This window comes from Thamnophis sirtalis, unplaced genomic scaffold, assembly GCF_051295495.1.
Source record: "Thamnophis sirtalis isolate CommonGarterSnake01/CBP01778 unplaced genomic scaffold, rThaSir2_p1.2 scaffold_2, whole genome shotgun sequence".
Lineage (NCBI taxonomy): Eukaryota > Metazoa > Chordata > Lepidosauria > Squamata > Natricidae > Thamnophis > Thamnophis sirtalis.
This window is the reverse complement of record NW_028261382.1, coordinates 98,483,498-98,499,304: the sequence shown is the minus strand read 5'-3', so window position 1 is coordinate 98,499,304 and position 15,807 is coordinate 98,483,498. Positions and strand designations below refer to the sequence as shown.

The window sequence follows — 15,807 nt, the reverse complement described above, 5'->3', positions numbered from 1 at the left end:
AGTGGGCCAGGCTCCCGGGAAAGAGGAGGGGAGCTGAAGACAGAATGGGACATTTTTCTCTGCAGTCCCCAAACATCCCCTTTTGTTGAACTCAGTCTCATTTTTCCTGGCCTCTCTTAGCGAGTTAACTTAGATCCCCTCCTTTTTGGCTTTGGGAGGGTTACCGGCTGGCCAGCAGGCAGACACATCCCAGGTCCCTCGACCGGATTCCTTTCCAAGATTCCGGCGGCTGGAAGGAATCAAGAGGCGGCTGCCTTCAGAGGAGGGCCCTCCACAAGAGAGGTTCTCCAAATGATAGCTCAGGCGAAGCAGCCCCTCCTGCCTCCCCAGATGGTTACGCAACAATTCCCATCCTTTCCCATGGGATTCTCGGGGCCGTTGATGGGGGTGGAGGTGGAGGTGCGTCTGGAGGGCAGAACGTGGAATGTGTCCCACAGGGGCTGCTGTGGTGTGCAGTGTTACCGCCTCCCAATCTCTCCGGATAGCTTCCGTGATCATTTCCATGCCTTTCCTAGTAGGCATGTAGGAAATGACTCTGTATGTAATGAAGTAACACCTTGTCTCTCTGTGTGTAAGTGTTGGTTTCTGCTTCCCTTTTGTTGTGTCTCTCAGTGGCTCCTCTGGGGGGAGACTTCCCTGGGCCCGGCTTCCAGGAAAGAGGAGGGACCCAGTGAGCAAGACGCACTGGGGGAATTACCAGGAACATTTTTCTCTGCAGTCCCCAAACAGATGCACCCCGTTTGTTGAGCCCACTCTCATTTTTGCTGGTTTCTCTTAGTGGGTTAAAAGACACTCTGCTCTGTAGGCTGATCTGAGCAATGGGGAGTGGATTTTGCTGTGAAGATCTGCCCCCAAAGACCCTTAGTCTCTGCCATGCCTCCCTTGCCCTCTGGCCAGAGGACCCTCCCTCTCCTTTCCCCCTTCTTTCCCTGGATCAGAGAGGAAGGAGGTCTTCTACTGTCTCCTTTCCAGGGGAAAACATCTGATTGCATAAGAGGGGAGAGGACAGCTCAGGTCATGGCTTCAAATCAGTTGGCAGGCGATGGGCAAAAGAATCAGCCTGCAGCCTGCAACAGGGTGCTTTGTTGAGAAACCAATCCGTAAGAGAAATCAGGGGGTGGAGCTAAGCAAGATAAAAATACGACAAAGCCCAGAACTTGAAAGTGGTTGGCAAAAGAGTTTCTGGGGTGATGGAGGAGCCTTTCACAGAGGGAGATTTCTATGCTGAGAATTTTGTTCCCAAAGATTATCTGGAAACCTATTATAAAGTTAACCTTGATGAGGATGATCAGATTGTAAGCTTTTTCCTGAGAGGAGCCCACAGGGCATTCACCACAGGTAAGTGCTGACCCATTTTAAGCTCTTTAAATGAGGGAGCCTTGTTGATCAGAGATGGCCAGGCACAACGCAAGCTCATTTGCTCAAATTCCCACTTGGAAGGTTGTATCAAGCTTTGTTCACCATGCTATAAAACAGATGTTGGGACTCTAGGAAGAGAGCATGGAAGAGCAACAAAGAGGATTAGGGGGATGGAGGCTAAAGCATATGAGGAACGGTTGCAGGAATTTGGGGTGTCTAATCTAGTGAAAAGAAAGGCTAGAGGTGACATGATAACAGGCTTCCAATATGTGAGGGGCCACCACAAGGAATAAGGTTTCAAGCTATTTTCCAGAGTGCCAGAAAGCAGAACAACAAACAGTGGATTGAAACTAGCCAGAATAGCAGACAGGAAGGAGCCAAAGCAGACTGAGCTTGAAAAACTCTGCATTTCGCTTGATGGGCTCCAGATGGCATCAAAGGAGACACTCTGATCGACATTGGCACCGGCCCAACCATCCACCAGTTCCTCTCCGCCTGCGAGTCCTTCCGGGAGATCATAGCCACCGATTACACTGACCAGAACCAGGAGGAGGTGCAGCGATGGCTGAAGAAGGAGCCGGGGGCTTTTGACTGGACCCCCTTTGTGAAATACGTCTGTGAGTTGGAGGGAGACAGGTAGGTAGAGGAAGAAGGTATCCTTTGATTTTGACACTTCTCAAGGCTCAGCTTAATTTAAACTGAACTAGGGAAGGCAACCAGATCCTTGTCTTTCAACTTTGGCTAATCTGTCTGTATGTGAAAATGCAGCAGGAGAGATTTTGCAGTCAGGAGCTTAACAGGAGAGTAATTGTGCAGACCAGAAGAGTCCACACTGAAGAACCAAAGGGGAGTCCATTTTCAGAGAGCATGGCTAGAGATTGAGACATGGCTTTTGGGCCCATTGTGGTAGGAAAGGAAAGTGGCAAGGAGCCCACAGTTTCCCCTGAGCAGATGGGAGGTGGAGAACCAGTTGTTCCAGGTCTCTGGTTTAGGTCTTCTGCAGTGCTTCAGAAGGACCTGCAGGATCTTCTCCTCCTCAATGGTCCATGTCTTCTCTGGGCCCGGGAGGTTCTTTTCCAGCCAGTTGCCCCTGGAGAAAGGCAGTGGGAATCCATGTGCTGCTCAGGGGGGGGATCAATTGAACATATAGATGGACCATTTCCACAGGAAGCCAAAGATGACAGAGAGGAGACTTTAGGACAGAAAGGCTGCCATCACCTATTTCCATCCTGACCTTAAATCATGGGATTTTTAGGATGACAAAGTCACACATGGCTCATTATTAACTCATTGAAATAATTCATAGGGACCTCTCCATCTGTGAGGTAGGTAGAGCCAAGGCAGAAATTGGTCACTGCGGTGGAGGATACATAGGGACCCAACTCTAATCCAGTGTTCCTTGTGCTGGTTGGGAAATTTTGGGATCTGAAGACCATACATCTTAAGAATTGCCAAGGTTGAAGAATGCTGCCCTTGGCTTTTCCAGATTGATGTTTGAACCTAGGAAAGAAGGAATTTTGCAGAAAGGAGGATTTTCCTGTTCCTGAAGGACAGCAGACATGGGAAGCCTGACTTATCTCCACCCATAAAAAGAAGGCCAACTCTAGGTTGATCTAGGTTGGAGATAAGCAGGTGACATTCTTCCTTTCTTTCCCCCCAGGGACAAATGGCCAGAGAAGGAAGAGAAAGTCCGAAGAGCCGTCAAGCGGTACCTGAAATGCGACGTGACCCAACCCAACCCTTTGGCCCCCTTGGTTCTTCCTCCCGCAGATTGTCTGCTCTCCAGTTTGTGCTTCGATGGGGCTTGCAAAGACATCCCCACCTACCGATCGGCCTTCAGGAACATCAGTTCCCTCCTGAAGCCGGGGGGGCACCTCCTGTTTTATACAACGCTTGAGGGATATTTCTACATGATTGGCCAACGCAAGTTCTCTGGCCTCTACTTGGAGAAGGAGATGGTAGAAGAGGCAGTGAGACAGGCTGGCTTTGCCATTAGGTGGATTGAGGAGACCAAAATGAAGATCCCCCTTTCTATAGCTGACGGGAAGAAGCTGTGCATCCTTCTTGCCCAGAAATGTAGCCCATGAACATTTGACAGCTGTCAGTGTAACATCCAAAGGTTTCCCTAACCATTGTAATGAATCTGTTATACAAGTTAGGGGAAGCACAGACCACCTGGCTTCCGTCCTCTTTTCCATGCTTTTCCTGGTAAACATCTAGCAAATGGCTCTGTGTGTAATAAAGTAACACCTTGCCTCTGTGTGTGTGTCTGTGTGTGTTGGTTTCTGCTTTCCTGTGTCTCTCTGTGTTCTATGTATGTGGATTCTCTGGGCATGTGTTGCCCTGGGCTGTCCTTGGCTCTGCCCCTTCTGAGATGCCACTGGCTGAGGGCTGAGCCTCTCCATGCCTCTGGTGGCTGCTCTCCTCCAAGTCAGAGCCGCCTAGCCAGAGGTGGGTTGCTTCCAGTTTGGCCGAACCAGTAGTGGAATTCAGGCCTGGGTCGCAGAACCAGCAGCAACTGAGCCCTGCTAGGCCCCCAAAGTTGTTCCCCCCTCGCCACTGCTGGGCTGCCACAATTTTGGTTTTCAGTGACTGTGCATGTGCACTGTAAATTGTCCTGCGCATGCATGAAGGGCAATGTACATTGTACAGCGCATGTGCGCATAGTGCAGGTCTGGCACACATGGGGGTTTCGAACTGGTATTAAAACTGGTAGCAACCCACCCCTTTCTCTGTCTGCTTCCCCAATGAACAGTAAGGTTGAGCCAGTTCAAAGCAGAGACAGATCAGCCACGGGGCCACCCCTGGTGGCTGGGGGATGGGGGAGCAGCCCAGAGGTGGGATTCAGCCAGTTCTGACCAGTTCTGGAGAACCGGCAGTGGAAATTTCAAGCAGTTCAGAGAACCGGCAGAGGCTGGCCCCGCCCCCTGCTGCCTCCCAGCCTCCCAGCTCTTTTGTTGCCCTGAACAGGAGAACGGAGCTGGAAAGCAGGTTAGTGGGGTGGGGAGGGAATGGGGATTTTGCAGTATCCTTCCCCTGCTACGCACACCAAGCCACGCCCACAGAAACGGTAGTAAAAAAATTTGAATCCCACCACCAGAGTAGCTCCCTTCACCCCTCTTGGTCTTATCCTCTTTTTAACTTCTCAGTAACCCACCTGTAAATGTCCCCCCACCCACATCTGGACCATGCAGAGATGGGTGAAACATATTGCACTCTGGTTCTTTGGCCAGGGAGGGGCTCCAACAGAGTTTGTCTGGGAGTGGGGTCTTTCCAGGACAAAGTGTGTGGTGGTGGGGGAGGAGGATTTGCCAAGCAACTGCATGCCAGAACTGTTTTAAGCTGGTGAACCACTTCCCTCCTCCACCTTGATAATAGGTCCCAAGGACTTTGGCATGGGTCAGGTTGCCCACAGGCATCCTTGTGGCAGGAATTCATCCTGTTTTTTTAAAAAAATATGGTGCTGTCTGCAGAAGCAGAAATTGTGGAGCAAGTGAGGACAAGGAACCGCAGCTGGCAGAGAAGCAGAACAAGATAGTGCCCATGTCCAGAAGAGGCAATTGGTTGGCAACAAGGGTGGGTTGCTGCCCGTTTTACTACCAGTTCGCAGCCCCACCCCACCCCTGCTTGCCAGATGCATGCCCAGAACTATTTACAGTGAACTGCGCAAGTACTCTTGTGCCAGGGGAGACAAGCGATGGATTGGTGCAGATCGGAGCTGTCCAGGCATGTCTGATCAGCTATGCATTTTGCTCCTCACATGAAGATTTGCTTCTGCATCTTGGCAGAACTCCTGAATGCACGTAGCCGCTCATCTGCAGAGGTTCTGAAGACTCGTCCAAAGGTCCCCTGCACGCCTTTAGGGCCCGAAAGAGTCTTCTGCAGAAAGGTGTCTTCAGAAGGTGGGAAGGATGGCACCATGCACACTATTTGTCGGAACCAGGTTGGGAAGAAGAGGTCTGAAGCTCCCTTGAGGATAAATGGGAGAGATGAGCTTGCAGGAGGTTCTCTTCCATTTATTTCCTGGAGGCTCACTGGGGTCATCCCACTTTCTGAATTCAACTTTAGGGGCTCTGCGCTAATATAAGGACATCGAGAGAGAGAGAGAGAGGATCAATATTCCCAAGTTCTGCCATTGTGCTTCTAATAGGCGTTGAGTAGGCTGGTGGCAGACGTGGTCACAGAAGAAGAAGGAGAAGGGGAAGGAGGAGGAGGAGGAGGAGGAGGAGGAGGAGGAGGAGGAGGAGGAGGAGGAGGAGGAGAAGGAGAAGGAGAAGGAGAAGGAGAAGGAGAAGGAGAAGAAGAAGAAGAAGAAGAAGAAGAAGAAGAAGAAGAAGAAGAAGAAGAAGAAGAAGATCATCTCCATTATCACAAGATCCATTTTTGCTGGGTTTCCCTTACTTGGACACAGGAGATGGCTCAATGCCCAGAACCCAAAATGTTTCTGAGAACAGAGAAGGCATTCAGGAGAACAGAGGACATTCCTCAGATTTTCCAGAGAAAAGTCCTACCCAGAATTTGTCCTGTCCAATCAGTTTGAAGAAGAGCTCCCACAGCCCTGAGGATCGAGGCAGCTCAGGGCACAAACTACCTATTTTGACTTATTCTCTAGGGCACCTGAGGTCAGGAGAAGAAGTAATGGGTGGAAGCTTGTCAAAGAGACATACAACTTAGAAATCAGGACGCATTTCTGACAGAGAGAACAATTGGTCAACTGAATAGCTTGTCTTCTTGGCTTGTGGGGGGCCAGCCATTTGAGTGGGATGATATAGGACTCATGCCTTGAGCAGGGAGGGGGTGGAAGATCTTTGAGGTCCCTTCCAGGCTGGAAGTTCCAGCCCTATGATTCTGGGCCAGAGGTTGGGCAGTAAGAAAGGAGAGGTGGAGCCTGACGGTTTGGCTATCTGGCCTGGCATGTAAGACCTCTTCTCTGCCATGCCTCTTTGGTTTCTCTGGCTCAACCACAAGAAGATCCAGCCCTCCCTTTCCCCCTTCCTTTCTTTGTCCTGAGAGGGGGGTCTTCTGCTGCCTCTCTTCCAAGGGAGAACATCTGATTGCATAAAACGGAGCGGTCAGTTCCTTGCTTCAAATCAGGAAATGGGCAAATGAGATACAACAGTTTGGTTTCTTGAGGAATGTATCTGTAAGGGAAATAAGGAGGTGGAGCCAGCCAGGGCCAAAGTATAATAATCCTCAGAGCATGAAAGGAACAACCAGAAGTCAGTAAAAGTATTTTTGGGAAGATGGAAGAGACTTACACAGGGAAAGATTTTTACGCTCAGCATTTTGATCCCAGGGACCATCTGGAAAAGTACTACAACGTTAGCCTTGTGGATGAAGGAATGGGTCAGTTTGTAACCTTTTTCCTGAGAGGGGCCCACAGGGCATTCACCGTAGGTAAGTCTTGACTTCCCCAACGTTAACCTCAAGGTAAGGGATGCTTGTTGATCTGAGAGGCTCAGGAGGAGCCAGGAGGGAGATCTCAAAGTCAAGGTTCCATCTTCACAATTCTGCTGATCATAACCTGCACCACTTAGAGGTCCTCTCCAGGGTACAAACAGCCAAGGAATGAAAGTAGCTCACAAAAGACAGATGCCAAAATGTTCAGAAACATCCCTTCCAGCCCTATAATTCTAAGTTTTGTTATTTGGCCTTTTCTGCAAACTTTTCTGCAAAGTTTCCCCAATCTCTTTCACATGTGTTTATTTTTTCTTGAGAGAGGACAAATGGGTGGGTTGGAAATATATTCGTGGGGATGCCAAGAACAGAAGGGGTTGCTAGATGTTAAGGTGGTCTCCAGGGTGATCTGTTTTTTTTTTAATTGAAAATTTTGAAAAAAATATATACTAAGAAGGGAAGGGAAGGAGAACCTGCTGAATACCTCTTCTGCTCCAGATGGCATCAAGGGAGACACCCTGATCGACATTGGCAGTGGTGCATCCATCCACCAGTTCCTCTCCGCCTGCGAGTCCTTCCGGGAGATCATAGCCACTGATTGTGCTGACCAGAACTGGGAAGAGATGCAGCGATGGCTGAAGAAGGAGCCGGGGGCCTTTGACTGGACCCCCATCGTGAAATACGTCTGTGAGTTGGAAGGAGACAGGTAGGTAGAGGAAGAACTTAGCTTTTCCTTTGGAAGTCTTTAAGACTAAGATTATCTAAGATTCAACTAGAGGAGCCAACCAAATCCTTTTCTTTTAACTTTGGCTAATTCGTATGTGTGTGAAAATGGGGAGATGTTGCAGTCAGGAGCTTAACAGGAGAGTAATTGTGCAGACCGGAAGAGTCCACACGGAAGAACCAAAGGGGCGTCTCTTTCAGGCAGCAAGGCTAGCTGTCGCCGAGATTGAGACATGGCTTTTGGGCCCATCCTGCTGGGACAGGAAAGTGGGGAGAAGCCCACAGTTTCTTCTGAGCAGATGGGAAGGGGAGAACCAGTTGTTCCAGGCTCGGTCTCTGGTTTAAGTCTTCTGCAGGATCTACAGGATCCTCTCCTCCTCAATGATCCAGTTCTTCTTTGGATCTCCCCTTCCCACGCTTTCACTCCTGGTGGGATCTCCATCTAGCCAACACTCCATTGGCTTCCATCTCATGTTCTGAGTTTCTCAGGTTCTTCTTCTTCATCAGACTCAGAAAGATGAAGAATCAAAGTTTGCAGCCTATTGAACCCTCCATACCTTGATGTTCTCCTCCTTGCTTTACTTGGCCCAAATGCCCGGTGGGATCACTCATTGCTCTTACCCATTAACCTGGTAAGGATACTAGTGGTCCTCATCCTTGGTCCTCACACAAAGGCTGCCATCACCTATTTCCATCTTGATCATTTAATCGAGGGACAGAAGTTATGAAATTTTCAGGATGACATAGTCACTCATAGCTCATAATCAGTTTGTTGAAATTATTTATAGCCCCCTCCCCATCTCTGAGGTAGTGGTAAAAAGAGAAAGAGATTGGTGACTGCCATGGAAGTTACGTGTCTGTTGCTTTCCATGGGCAACACTCAAGACTGGGATTTCTTGTGTTGTTTGGGGAATTCTGGGAGTTGAAACCCAAACATCTTAGGAATTGCCCAGGTGGAGGAACACCATCCTCAACCTTTCCAGATTGATATTTGAACCTAGGCAAGAAGGATATTTTCTAGAGAGAAGGGCTTTCCTGTTCTTGAAACCATCCATAAAAAGAAGGGCAACTGTAGGTTGACCAAGGTTTGAAGGTAGGCAGGTCACATTCTTCCTTTCTTTCCCCCCAGGGACAAATGGCCAGAGAAGGAAGAGAAAGTCCGAAGAGCCGTCAAGCGGTACCTGAAATGCGACGTGACCCAACCCAACCCTTTGGCCCCCTTGGTTCTTCCTCCCGCAGATTGTCTGCTCTCCAGTTTGTGCTTCGATGGGGCTTGTAAGGACATCCCCACCTACCGATCAGCCTTCAGGAACATCAGTTCCCTGCTGAAACCATGGGGGCACCTCCTGTTTTACTCAACCCTTCAATCGCGCTACTACATCGTTGGCCAACACAAGTTCTCTAACATTTACCTGGAAAAGGAGATGGTAGAGGAGGCAGTGAGAGAGGCTGGCTTTGCCATTAAATGGATTGAAGAGATCAAAATCAACTGCCCCCCATCCAAAGCGGATGGGAAGGGGCGGTGCATCCTTCTTGCCCAGAAATGTAGTGTGTGAAAATTAGGCAGTTGTTGTGTAACACACAGACTTCTCCATTGTTGTGATTTTGTTAGGAAGTTAGGGATCCTTCCCATGAGTTTCCTCGAAGGCACAGAGGAAGCGGGGAACAGAAATGGCTCTGTGTGTAATAAATTAGCATCTTCCCTCTGTTTTTGTGTGTTGGTTTGTGCTTTCTTTGTGTTGTGCCTCACTGCTTTCTATGTACGTGGATTCTCTGTGTCTGTGTGGCCCTGTGGTGTCTTTGGCTTTGCCCATTCCGAGGCTGCCCTCCCTTCTTCTCAGCTACCCTCCCAGGAGTCGACGGGTGACCCTCTCTTGCTGCTCTTGTCCAAGTCGGAGCCACCCTTCCCTCCCTATTCGCTGCCCGAGATGACCCGCAATGCTGAGCCACTTCCAAAGCAGAGACAGATCAGCCACGGGGCCACCCCTGGTGGCTGGGAGATGAGAGGGCAGCCTTCTTCAGCCCCCTTGGCCTTACCCACTTTGCCTCTGCCCAGGGCCCACCTCCAAATATCTCCCACCCACATCTGGCTCTCGCAAGGCCAGGGCAAAGGTATTGCTCTCTGGTTCTTTGGCCAGGCACGGCCAGCCGTGTTTCCAGCTGAGAGGGTCTGCTAGAGTTTTTCTGCAGGAGGGGGGAATTTCCAGGAGATGGGGGGAGGCTGCTTTTCAAAGCAGCTGCATGCCAGAGCTGGTTCAGGATGATGGACCCATCCCTTCCTCCACCTTGGTCAGTCCCATGCCCCTTGGCACGGCTCAGGCTGCCCACAGGTACCCTCGTGCCAGGCGGCTGCCCCATTTCTTAAGGATGCTGCAAGGGGAAGTTGTGGAGCAGATCGGGACACGGAGCCGCAGCTGGCAAAGAGGCAGAACTGGGTAGGGGCTAAGCCACCTTCCTGCACTTGTGCCAAGGAGATGCAGCCGGTTGGCGATTGCTTTGGTGCCACTGGAGAGACACGTGGGGCTGGTGCAAAAGCTGAGCCGCCTTCAGTTGTCGATCAGCACCTGCCAAGCCGATTTTGTGCCAAAGTTGCAGGCTCTTCCTGGGCACAAACGCTCCTTCTGAACCCCAGGCAGCCCCAGGCTCTGCTGGGTGATTCAGCTGGTCTTTACTACTTCAAAAGCTTCTTTGGTTCCTTGGCAGCTCAAAAATGGGTGGGCTTCAAATCCTGGAATTCCCCTATGAAAATAAGCAATAAAAATAATTGATTTGTTTTTCCAGGAAAGTGGGAAGTGCCTTTGGTTTATTTTTTTGGGTGCTGGATTATGACTTCTTCATTTCAACTCTCCCTGAGGCCCCTTTGGCATGGCACCCAGGCTTCCAACCCCAAATGCCCTCTTGTATTCCCCTCTGCTCTGCAGATTCCCAGGCCTCTCACTGAGCAAAGTCCGGATGCCACTGGCAAGGGGCACGGATGGGATTCTGCTGCTGCCCACTGCAAAGCTGCATTCCGGGGAACCTGGCCCCCTGTCCTGGCATCCGGTCCCAAAATAGAAAGGCTGTTCCCTTCCCCGACGCTAATTGCCAAGGAAGAGTTGGACAGGCGTGGAATTGGTGTCCAACGTGCGGGGAAGGGAGGAACCCGTGAACACACAATCCTGGGCAAGGGGCCTGGAGAAAGGGAGATCCACAGGAGCAGTGGGGCAGCCAGGCGCCACACGAGAAAAGCTTCAAGCCCAAAACAGATGTTTTCTGTCCCAGAAGAAGGGTGGTCAGAGAAGGGAAGCTGACCTGGTTATTTGGACATCTAGGCCTTCTCCTCTGCCCTGCCTCTTCTACTTCTCCTGACCTCTGGCAAGGGGACCCACCCCTTCCTTTCCCCCTTCCTCTCTTTCCCCGGATGGGGAGGGTCTTCTGATGCCTCTTTTCCAAGGGAGAATATCGGATTGCATAACGGGAGGCCCCAGATCCCGATTCCAAGCCCTAGGATTTTATGTTCTGTTCTTGCCTGTAAGCTATTACCTAGTATGGAGTTACACCTTGTTTAAGCCTATGGTGAGCCTTGTTGAGAAAGGGAAATGAGGAGGTGGAGCCAGCAAAGACAAAGGTATAATAATTCTCGGATCAGGAAAGGAGCGACCAGAAGTCGGTAAAAGTATTTTTGGGATGATGGAAGAGACAGGGAAAGATTTTTACGCTCAACGTTTTGATCCCAGGGACCATCTGGAAAAGTACTACAACGTTAGCCTTGTGGATGAAGGATTGGGCCAGTTTGTAACCTTTTTCCTGAGAGGGGCCCACAGGGCATTCACCGTAGGTAAGTCTTGACTTCCCCAACGTTAACCTCAAGGTAAGGGATGCTTGTTGATCTGAGAGGCTCAGGAGGAGCCAGGAGGCAGATCTCAAAGTCAAGGTTCCATCTTCACAATTCTGCTGATCATAACCTGCACCACTTAGAGGTCCTCTTCAGGGTACAAACAGCCAAGGAATGAAAGTAGCTTACAAAAGGCAGATGCCAAAATGTTGAGAAACATCCCTTCCAGCCCTATAATTCTAAGTTTTGTTACTTGGCCTTTTCTGCAAACTTTTCTGCAAAGTTTCCCCAATCTCTTTCACATGTGTTTATTTTTTTCTTGAGAGAGGACAAATGGGCGGGTTGGAAATATATTCGTGGCGATGCCAAGAAGAGAAGGGGTTGCTAGATGTTAAGGTGGTCTCCAGGATGATCTTTAAAGGGTCTCTGGTGCTTCATGGGGAAAATATAGAGGGGCATGCAGCAGATAGGAAGGAGCCAAAGCAGACTGAGCTTGAAAAATTCTGCATTTCACTTGATGGGCTCCAGATGGCATCAAGGGAGACACCCTGATCGACATTGGCAGTGGTGCATCCATCTACCAGTTCCTCTCCGCCTCTGAGTCCTTCCGGGAGATCATAGCCACTGACTACTCTCTCCAGAACGGGGAGGAGGTGCAGCGATGGCTGAAGAAGGAGCCGGGGGCTTTTGACTGGACCCCCTTCGTGAAATACGTCTGTGAGCTAGAAGGAGACAGGTAGGTAGAGGAAGAAGGTATCCTTTGATTTTGACACTTTTCAAGGCTCAGGTTAATTTAAACTGAATTAGGGAAGGCAACCAGATCCTTGTCTTTCAACTTTGGCTAATCTGTCCATGTGTGAAAATGCAGCAGGAGAGATTTTGCAGTCAGGAGCTTTACAGGAGAGTAATTGTGCAGACCAGAAGAGTCCACACAGAAGAACCAAAGGGGAGTCCGTTTTCAGAGAGCATGGCTAGCTGCTGCTGAGATAGCTGTGCCCATTGAGCTTGCAAAGTAAAGAGGCAGCAATTCCAGTTTCTTCTCGGCAAATCGGAAGGGCTGAACCAGTTGTTTCAGATATGCTGCAGATTCATCTCCTGCTCAATGGTGCATGTCTTCTTTGGGCCTCCGCTTCCCAACCTCTCTCTCCTGGTGGGTCCTTTATTTTAGTAGAGTTTCCATCTCTGTTTCTTCTTTCATTGGACTTTGAAAGATGACTTTCTATACTGAGAGTTGTTGAGGTTGGGAGACAAGGTGGTGCAGTGGTTAAATGCAGCACTGCAGGCTACTGCTAGATCAGCAGTTCGGCTGTTCAAATCCCACCGGCTCAGGGTTGACTCAGCCTTCCATCCTTCCGAGGTGGGTGAAATGAGGACCCGGATTGTTGTTGGGGGCAATATGCTGACTCTCTGTAAACCGCTTAGAGAGGCCTGAAAGGCCTATGAAGCGGTATATAAGTCTACTGCTATTGCTATTGCTATCTAGACCTTCCAGGTCGCAGAGTAATATTTGAACTGAGGCAAGAAGGAGATTTTCTGGAGAGAAGGGCTTTCCTTTTGTTGAAGGACAGCAAACCTGACTTATCTCCATCCATAAAAAGAAGGCCAACTCTAGGTTTGACCTAGGTTGGAGATAAGCAGGTCACATTCTTCCTTTCTTTCCCCCCAGGGACAAATGGCCAGAGAAGGAAGAGAAAGTCCGAAGAGCCGTCAAGCGGTACCTGAAATGCGACGTGACCCAACCCAACCCTTTGGCCCCCTTGGTTCTTCCTCCCGCAGATTGTCTGCTCTCCACTCTGTGCCTTGATGCAGCTTGCAAGGACATCCCCACCTACCGATCGGCCTTCAGGAACATCAGTTCCCTCCTGAAACCAGGGGGGCACCTCCTGTTCAATTCATCTCTTGAAGCTCACTACTACATGGTTGGCCAACACAAGTTCTTTGCCCTCTACTTGGAGAAGGAGGTGATCGAAGAGGCAGTGAGACAGGCTGGCTTTGCCATTAAGTGGACTGAGGAGATGAGGATCAACTGCCCTCCGCCTGAAGCCGATGCAAAAGGGCGGTACATCCTTCTTGCCCAGAAATGCAGCCCGTGAAAAATTAGACAGCTGGGTTTTTTTTCAATAAGTTTTATTAGTCCATTTTGGTTTTATCGCATATGATTGCTTGATATACAGTTTGAGTCCACTTGATGATATATGCTGCATGTAGAAACTAGAAATAACAAATGTAAAATGAAATGACAAAGCTGGTATACTTTTTTCCGAAAGGGCGAAAAGTGATTTTTGCCTACTTGTTAAGAATAACTTAAATCCAAGATGGAAATATGCTAAGAAAATGTGGGACCGAAATTAGAAATGATAATGTGATATAAAATTAATTATGTATTAGAGGGGACAACACTTTGTTTTTAAAGAGGTTTTAAAATTTGTAACAAAAAATAAAATAAAAAAACCTTTATACACACTGATGAAAGAAATGTCCTTCTGGGTTCGGGTCCAAGTGGGGGAAAAGATACTGGAGACATGGAGGCTGCTTGGAAAGATGGTTCATTGTTCAGGGCTTGAGCCCTGAACAGAAAAGGTGATCACATGCTTCAATGTTGGTGGAGAAGAAGAGAAGGGCTGAGGGAGGGGCTTGCTAGGCTTTGTATACCCTGTTTAGTCCCACCTCTCTGTTTCCTGTTCCTGTGTAAGAAATGTATTCTGATTGGTTGTCAGACTCCCATAGGACCATGCAGGGGCTACTCTCTAGGCTGTGTTTTGAATCCAGGTATGGATGAGTTCTCAGATGCCATGTGGTCAGTTGAGTAAAGTTCCAACATTATCATGCCTTTACTCCCATCCCCCCTGGGGCTGCAGTGGAGAAGTCTTTATTATGTAAAAGAGACTTAGCTTGGCCTTCTTAATGGCCCATTAACAGTGGGGATGGGCAGGAAGCTACAGGCAACTATTCTGTCTTTTAAAACATGTTTCTTTTCATATCCAGAGAAACATTCTGCCTTTTCAACATTTCCTAGGATATTTCATTTTTTTCTGGGAGAGGGCTGGATGATAACTTCCCACACATTTATGCTTCGTTGTGTTTTACTGATCTAGGTGAAACGTTAGTATAAATTGCTGGCCCATTCATGATATGCCATACGCTAAATGAGTCCATACATCTTATTTCCCAGGGTTGGGTCTCTCTGTGTTTGTGCATGTGGTGGCGCAGTGGTTAAATGCAGCACTGCAGTTCAGCAGTTTGGCTGTTCAAATCCCACCAGGCTCAAGGTTGACTCAGCCTTCCATCCTTCCGAGGTGGGTAAAATGAGGACCCGGATTGTTGTTGGGGGCGATATGCTGACTCTGTAAACCGCTTAGAGAGGGCTGAAAGCCCTATGAAGCGGTATATAAGCCTAACTATTGCTATTGCTATTCTCCAGGCAGCATTGAAGGGGGAAGCATCCTTTTTTGTGCATCCAGGAAAGGGGTGGGGAGCTTAGGACTGAGTGGGCCAGACCCATGGACTGGGGGAATTACCAGGAACATTTTCCTCTACAGTCCCCAAACAGATGCACCCCATTTGTTGAGCGCAGTCTCGTTTTTGCAGGCTTCTCTCCACAGCTTAAATTGGGTTGCCTGTTGTGAAGCTTTTGGAGAGTTGTCCTGCGGTCCAGCAGGAAGAGACCACTCAGGCCCACCCACCTGGTCGCTTTCCAAGACTCCACTTGGAAAGTGGACTGAATCAAGAGAGGCTTCTGGTCAGTGGTGAAATTCAAATTTTTTTTACTACCTTTTTATTGGTTCTGTGGGCGTGGCTTGGTGGGCGTGGCAGGGGAAGGATACTGCAAAATGCCATTCCCTCCCCCAATCTGGGGCTAATCAGAGGTGGCATTTGCTGGTTCTCCAAACTGCTCAAAATTTCCGCTACCGGTTCTCTAGAACTTGTCAGAACCGGCTGCATTTCACCCCTCTATTCTCGTGCCCAGGGAAAGCAGTTCTTCCTCTCTCTCTCCAGGTGGTTACGTGACTCCCGTCCTCCTGCCACAGCTGGGCTGAAGGCTTATTTGGAATATTGTAAATTTCTTTTCCTTGGCTTCGGCTGGATGGTATTCCAGGAGTGGAGCGTTTTTAGTTTAGTTTTGTTTTTTGGGGATAACCGATGGCCGCTTTGCAAAAGGGATGCTTAAACCTCCTGCGGCGATTTATATACATTGAGAAGTGCCAATGATTTGTAGGAAGGGAACTCCACCAAGACAGTGTTGCATTAGGTAAACCAGTACAGCACATAAAAGTCACTAGAATAACAAAGCCAGCATACATTCTAAAAGAAACCTCCGGAGAATAATTACCAGGATATCAGGGCCATTAGGAATAGCTGCAGAGTAGGAAATAAGTCGAAAGACCCAGGAAGGGCAGGAAGATGTCACCCTCAAGCAAAAGGAAAAGGGCAATAGCAATAGCAGTAGACTTATATACCGCTTCATAGGCCTTTCAGGCCTCTCTAAGCGGTTTACAGAGAGTCAGCATATTGCC

General features: G+C 49.1%; 3 protein-coding genes across 3 annotated transcripts; all 3 read left to right on the top strand.

Annotated features, from left to right (window-relative positions):
* Window positions 1-1,162: 1,162 nt before the first annotated feature.
* Window positions 1,163-3,619, top strand: LOC148049014 (nicotinamide N-methyltransferase-like). The gene is made up of 3 exons (XM_087706483.1): window positions 1,163-1,338; window positions 1,788-1,995; window positions 3,020-3,619. The coding sequence occupies exons 1-3, from the start codon at window positions 1,191-1,193 to the stop codon at window positions 3,444-3,446; spliced, it is 783 nt and encodes a 260-aa protein (XP_087562609.1). The 5' UTR covers window positions 1,163-1,190; the 3' UTR covers window positions 3,447-3,619.
* Window positions 3,620-6,171: 2,552 nt separating this feature from the next.
* On the top strand, window positions 6,172-9,314 carry LOC106555489 (nicotinamide N-methyltransferase-like). Its single transcript, XM_014074358.2, has 3 exons — window positions 6,172-6,756; window positions 7,255-7,462; window positions 8,609-9,314. The coding sequence occupies exons 1-3, from the start codon at window positions 6,603-6,605 to the stop codon at window positions 9,033-9,035; spliced, it is 789 nt and encodes a 262-aa protein (XP_013929833.2). The 5' UTR covers window positions 6,172-6,602; the 3' UTR covers window positions 9,036-9,314.
* A 1,231-nt stretch (window positions 9,315-10,545) lies between these two features.
* Window positions 10,546-13,682, top strand: LOC148049013 (nicotinamide N-methyltransferase-like). The gene is made up of 3 exons (XM_087703793.1): window positions 10,546-11,296; window positions 11,822-12,029; window positions 12,960-13,682. The coding sequence occupies exons 1-3, from the start codon at window positions 11,146-11,148 to the stop codon at window positions 13,384-13,386; spliced, it is 786 nt and encodes a 261-aa protein (XP_087559919.1). The 5' UTR covers window positions 10,546-11,145; the 3' UTR covers window positions 13,387-13,682.
* Window positions 13,683-15,807: the final 2,125 nt, after the last annotated feature.

Excerpts from the sequence above, each read along its gene's own strand:
- LOC148049014 (XM_087706483.1), top strand. The coding sequence starts at position 1,191 with ATGGAGGAGCCTTTCACAGAGGGAGATTTCTATGCTGAGAATTTTGTT. Across the intron at positions 1,339-1,787 it reads CCACAGGGCATTCACCACAG|ATGGCATCAAAGGAGACACT; the intron begins GTAAGTGCTGAC and ends GATGGGCTCCAG. Across the intron at positions 1,996-3,019 it reads TGTGAGTTGGAGGGAGACAG|GGACAAATGGCCAGAGAAGG; the intron begins GTAGGTAGAGGA and ends CTTTCCCCCCAG.
- LOC106555489 (XM_014074358.2), top strand. The coding sequence starts at position 6,603 with ATGGAAGAGACTTACACAGGGAAAGATTTTTACGCTCAGCATTTTGAT. Across the intron at positions 6,757-7,254 it reads CCACAGGGCATTCACCGTAG|ATGGCATCAAGGGAGACACC; the intron begins GTAAGTCTTGAC and ends CTTCTGCTCCAG. Across the intron at positions 7,463-8,608 it reads TGTGAGTTGGAAGGAGACAG|GGACAAATGGCCAGAGAAGG; the intron begins GTAGGTAGAGGA and ends CTTTCCCCCCAG.
- LOC148049013 (XM_087703793.1), top strand. The coding sequence starts at position 11,146 with ATGATGGAAGAGACAGGGAAAGATTTTTACGCTCAACGTTTTGATCCC. Across the intron at positions 11,297-11,821 it reads CCACAGGGCATTCACCGTAG|ATGGCATCAAGGGAGACACC; the intron begins GTAAGTCTTGAC and ends GATGGGCTCCAG. Across the intron at positions 12,030-12,959 it reads TGTGAGCTAGAAGGAGACAG|GGACAAATGGCCAGAGAAGG; the intron begins GTAGGTAGAGGA and ends CTTTCCCCCCAG.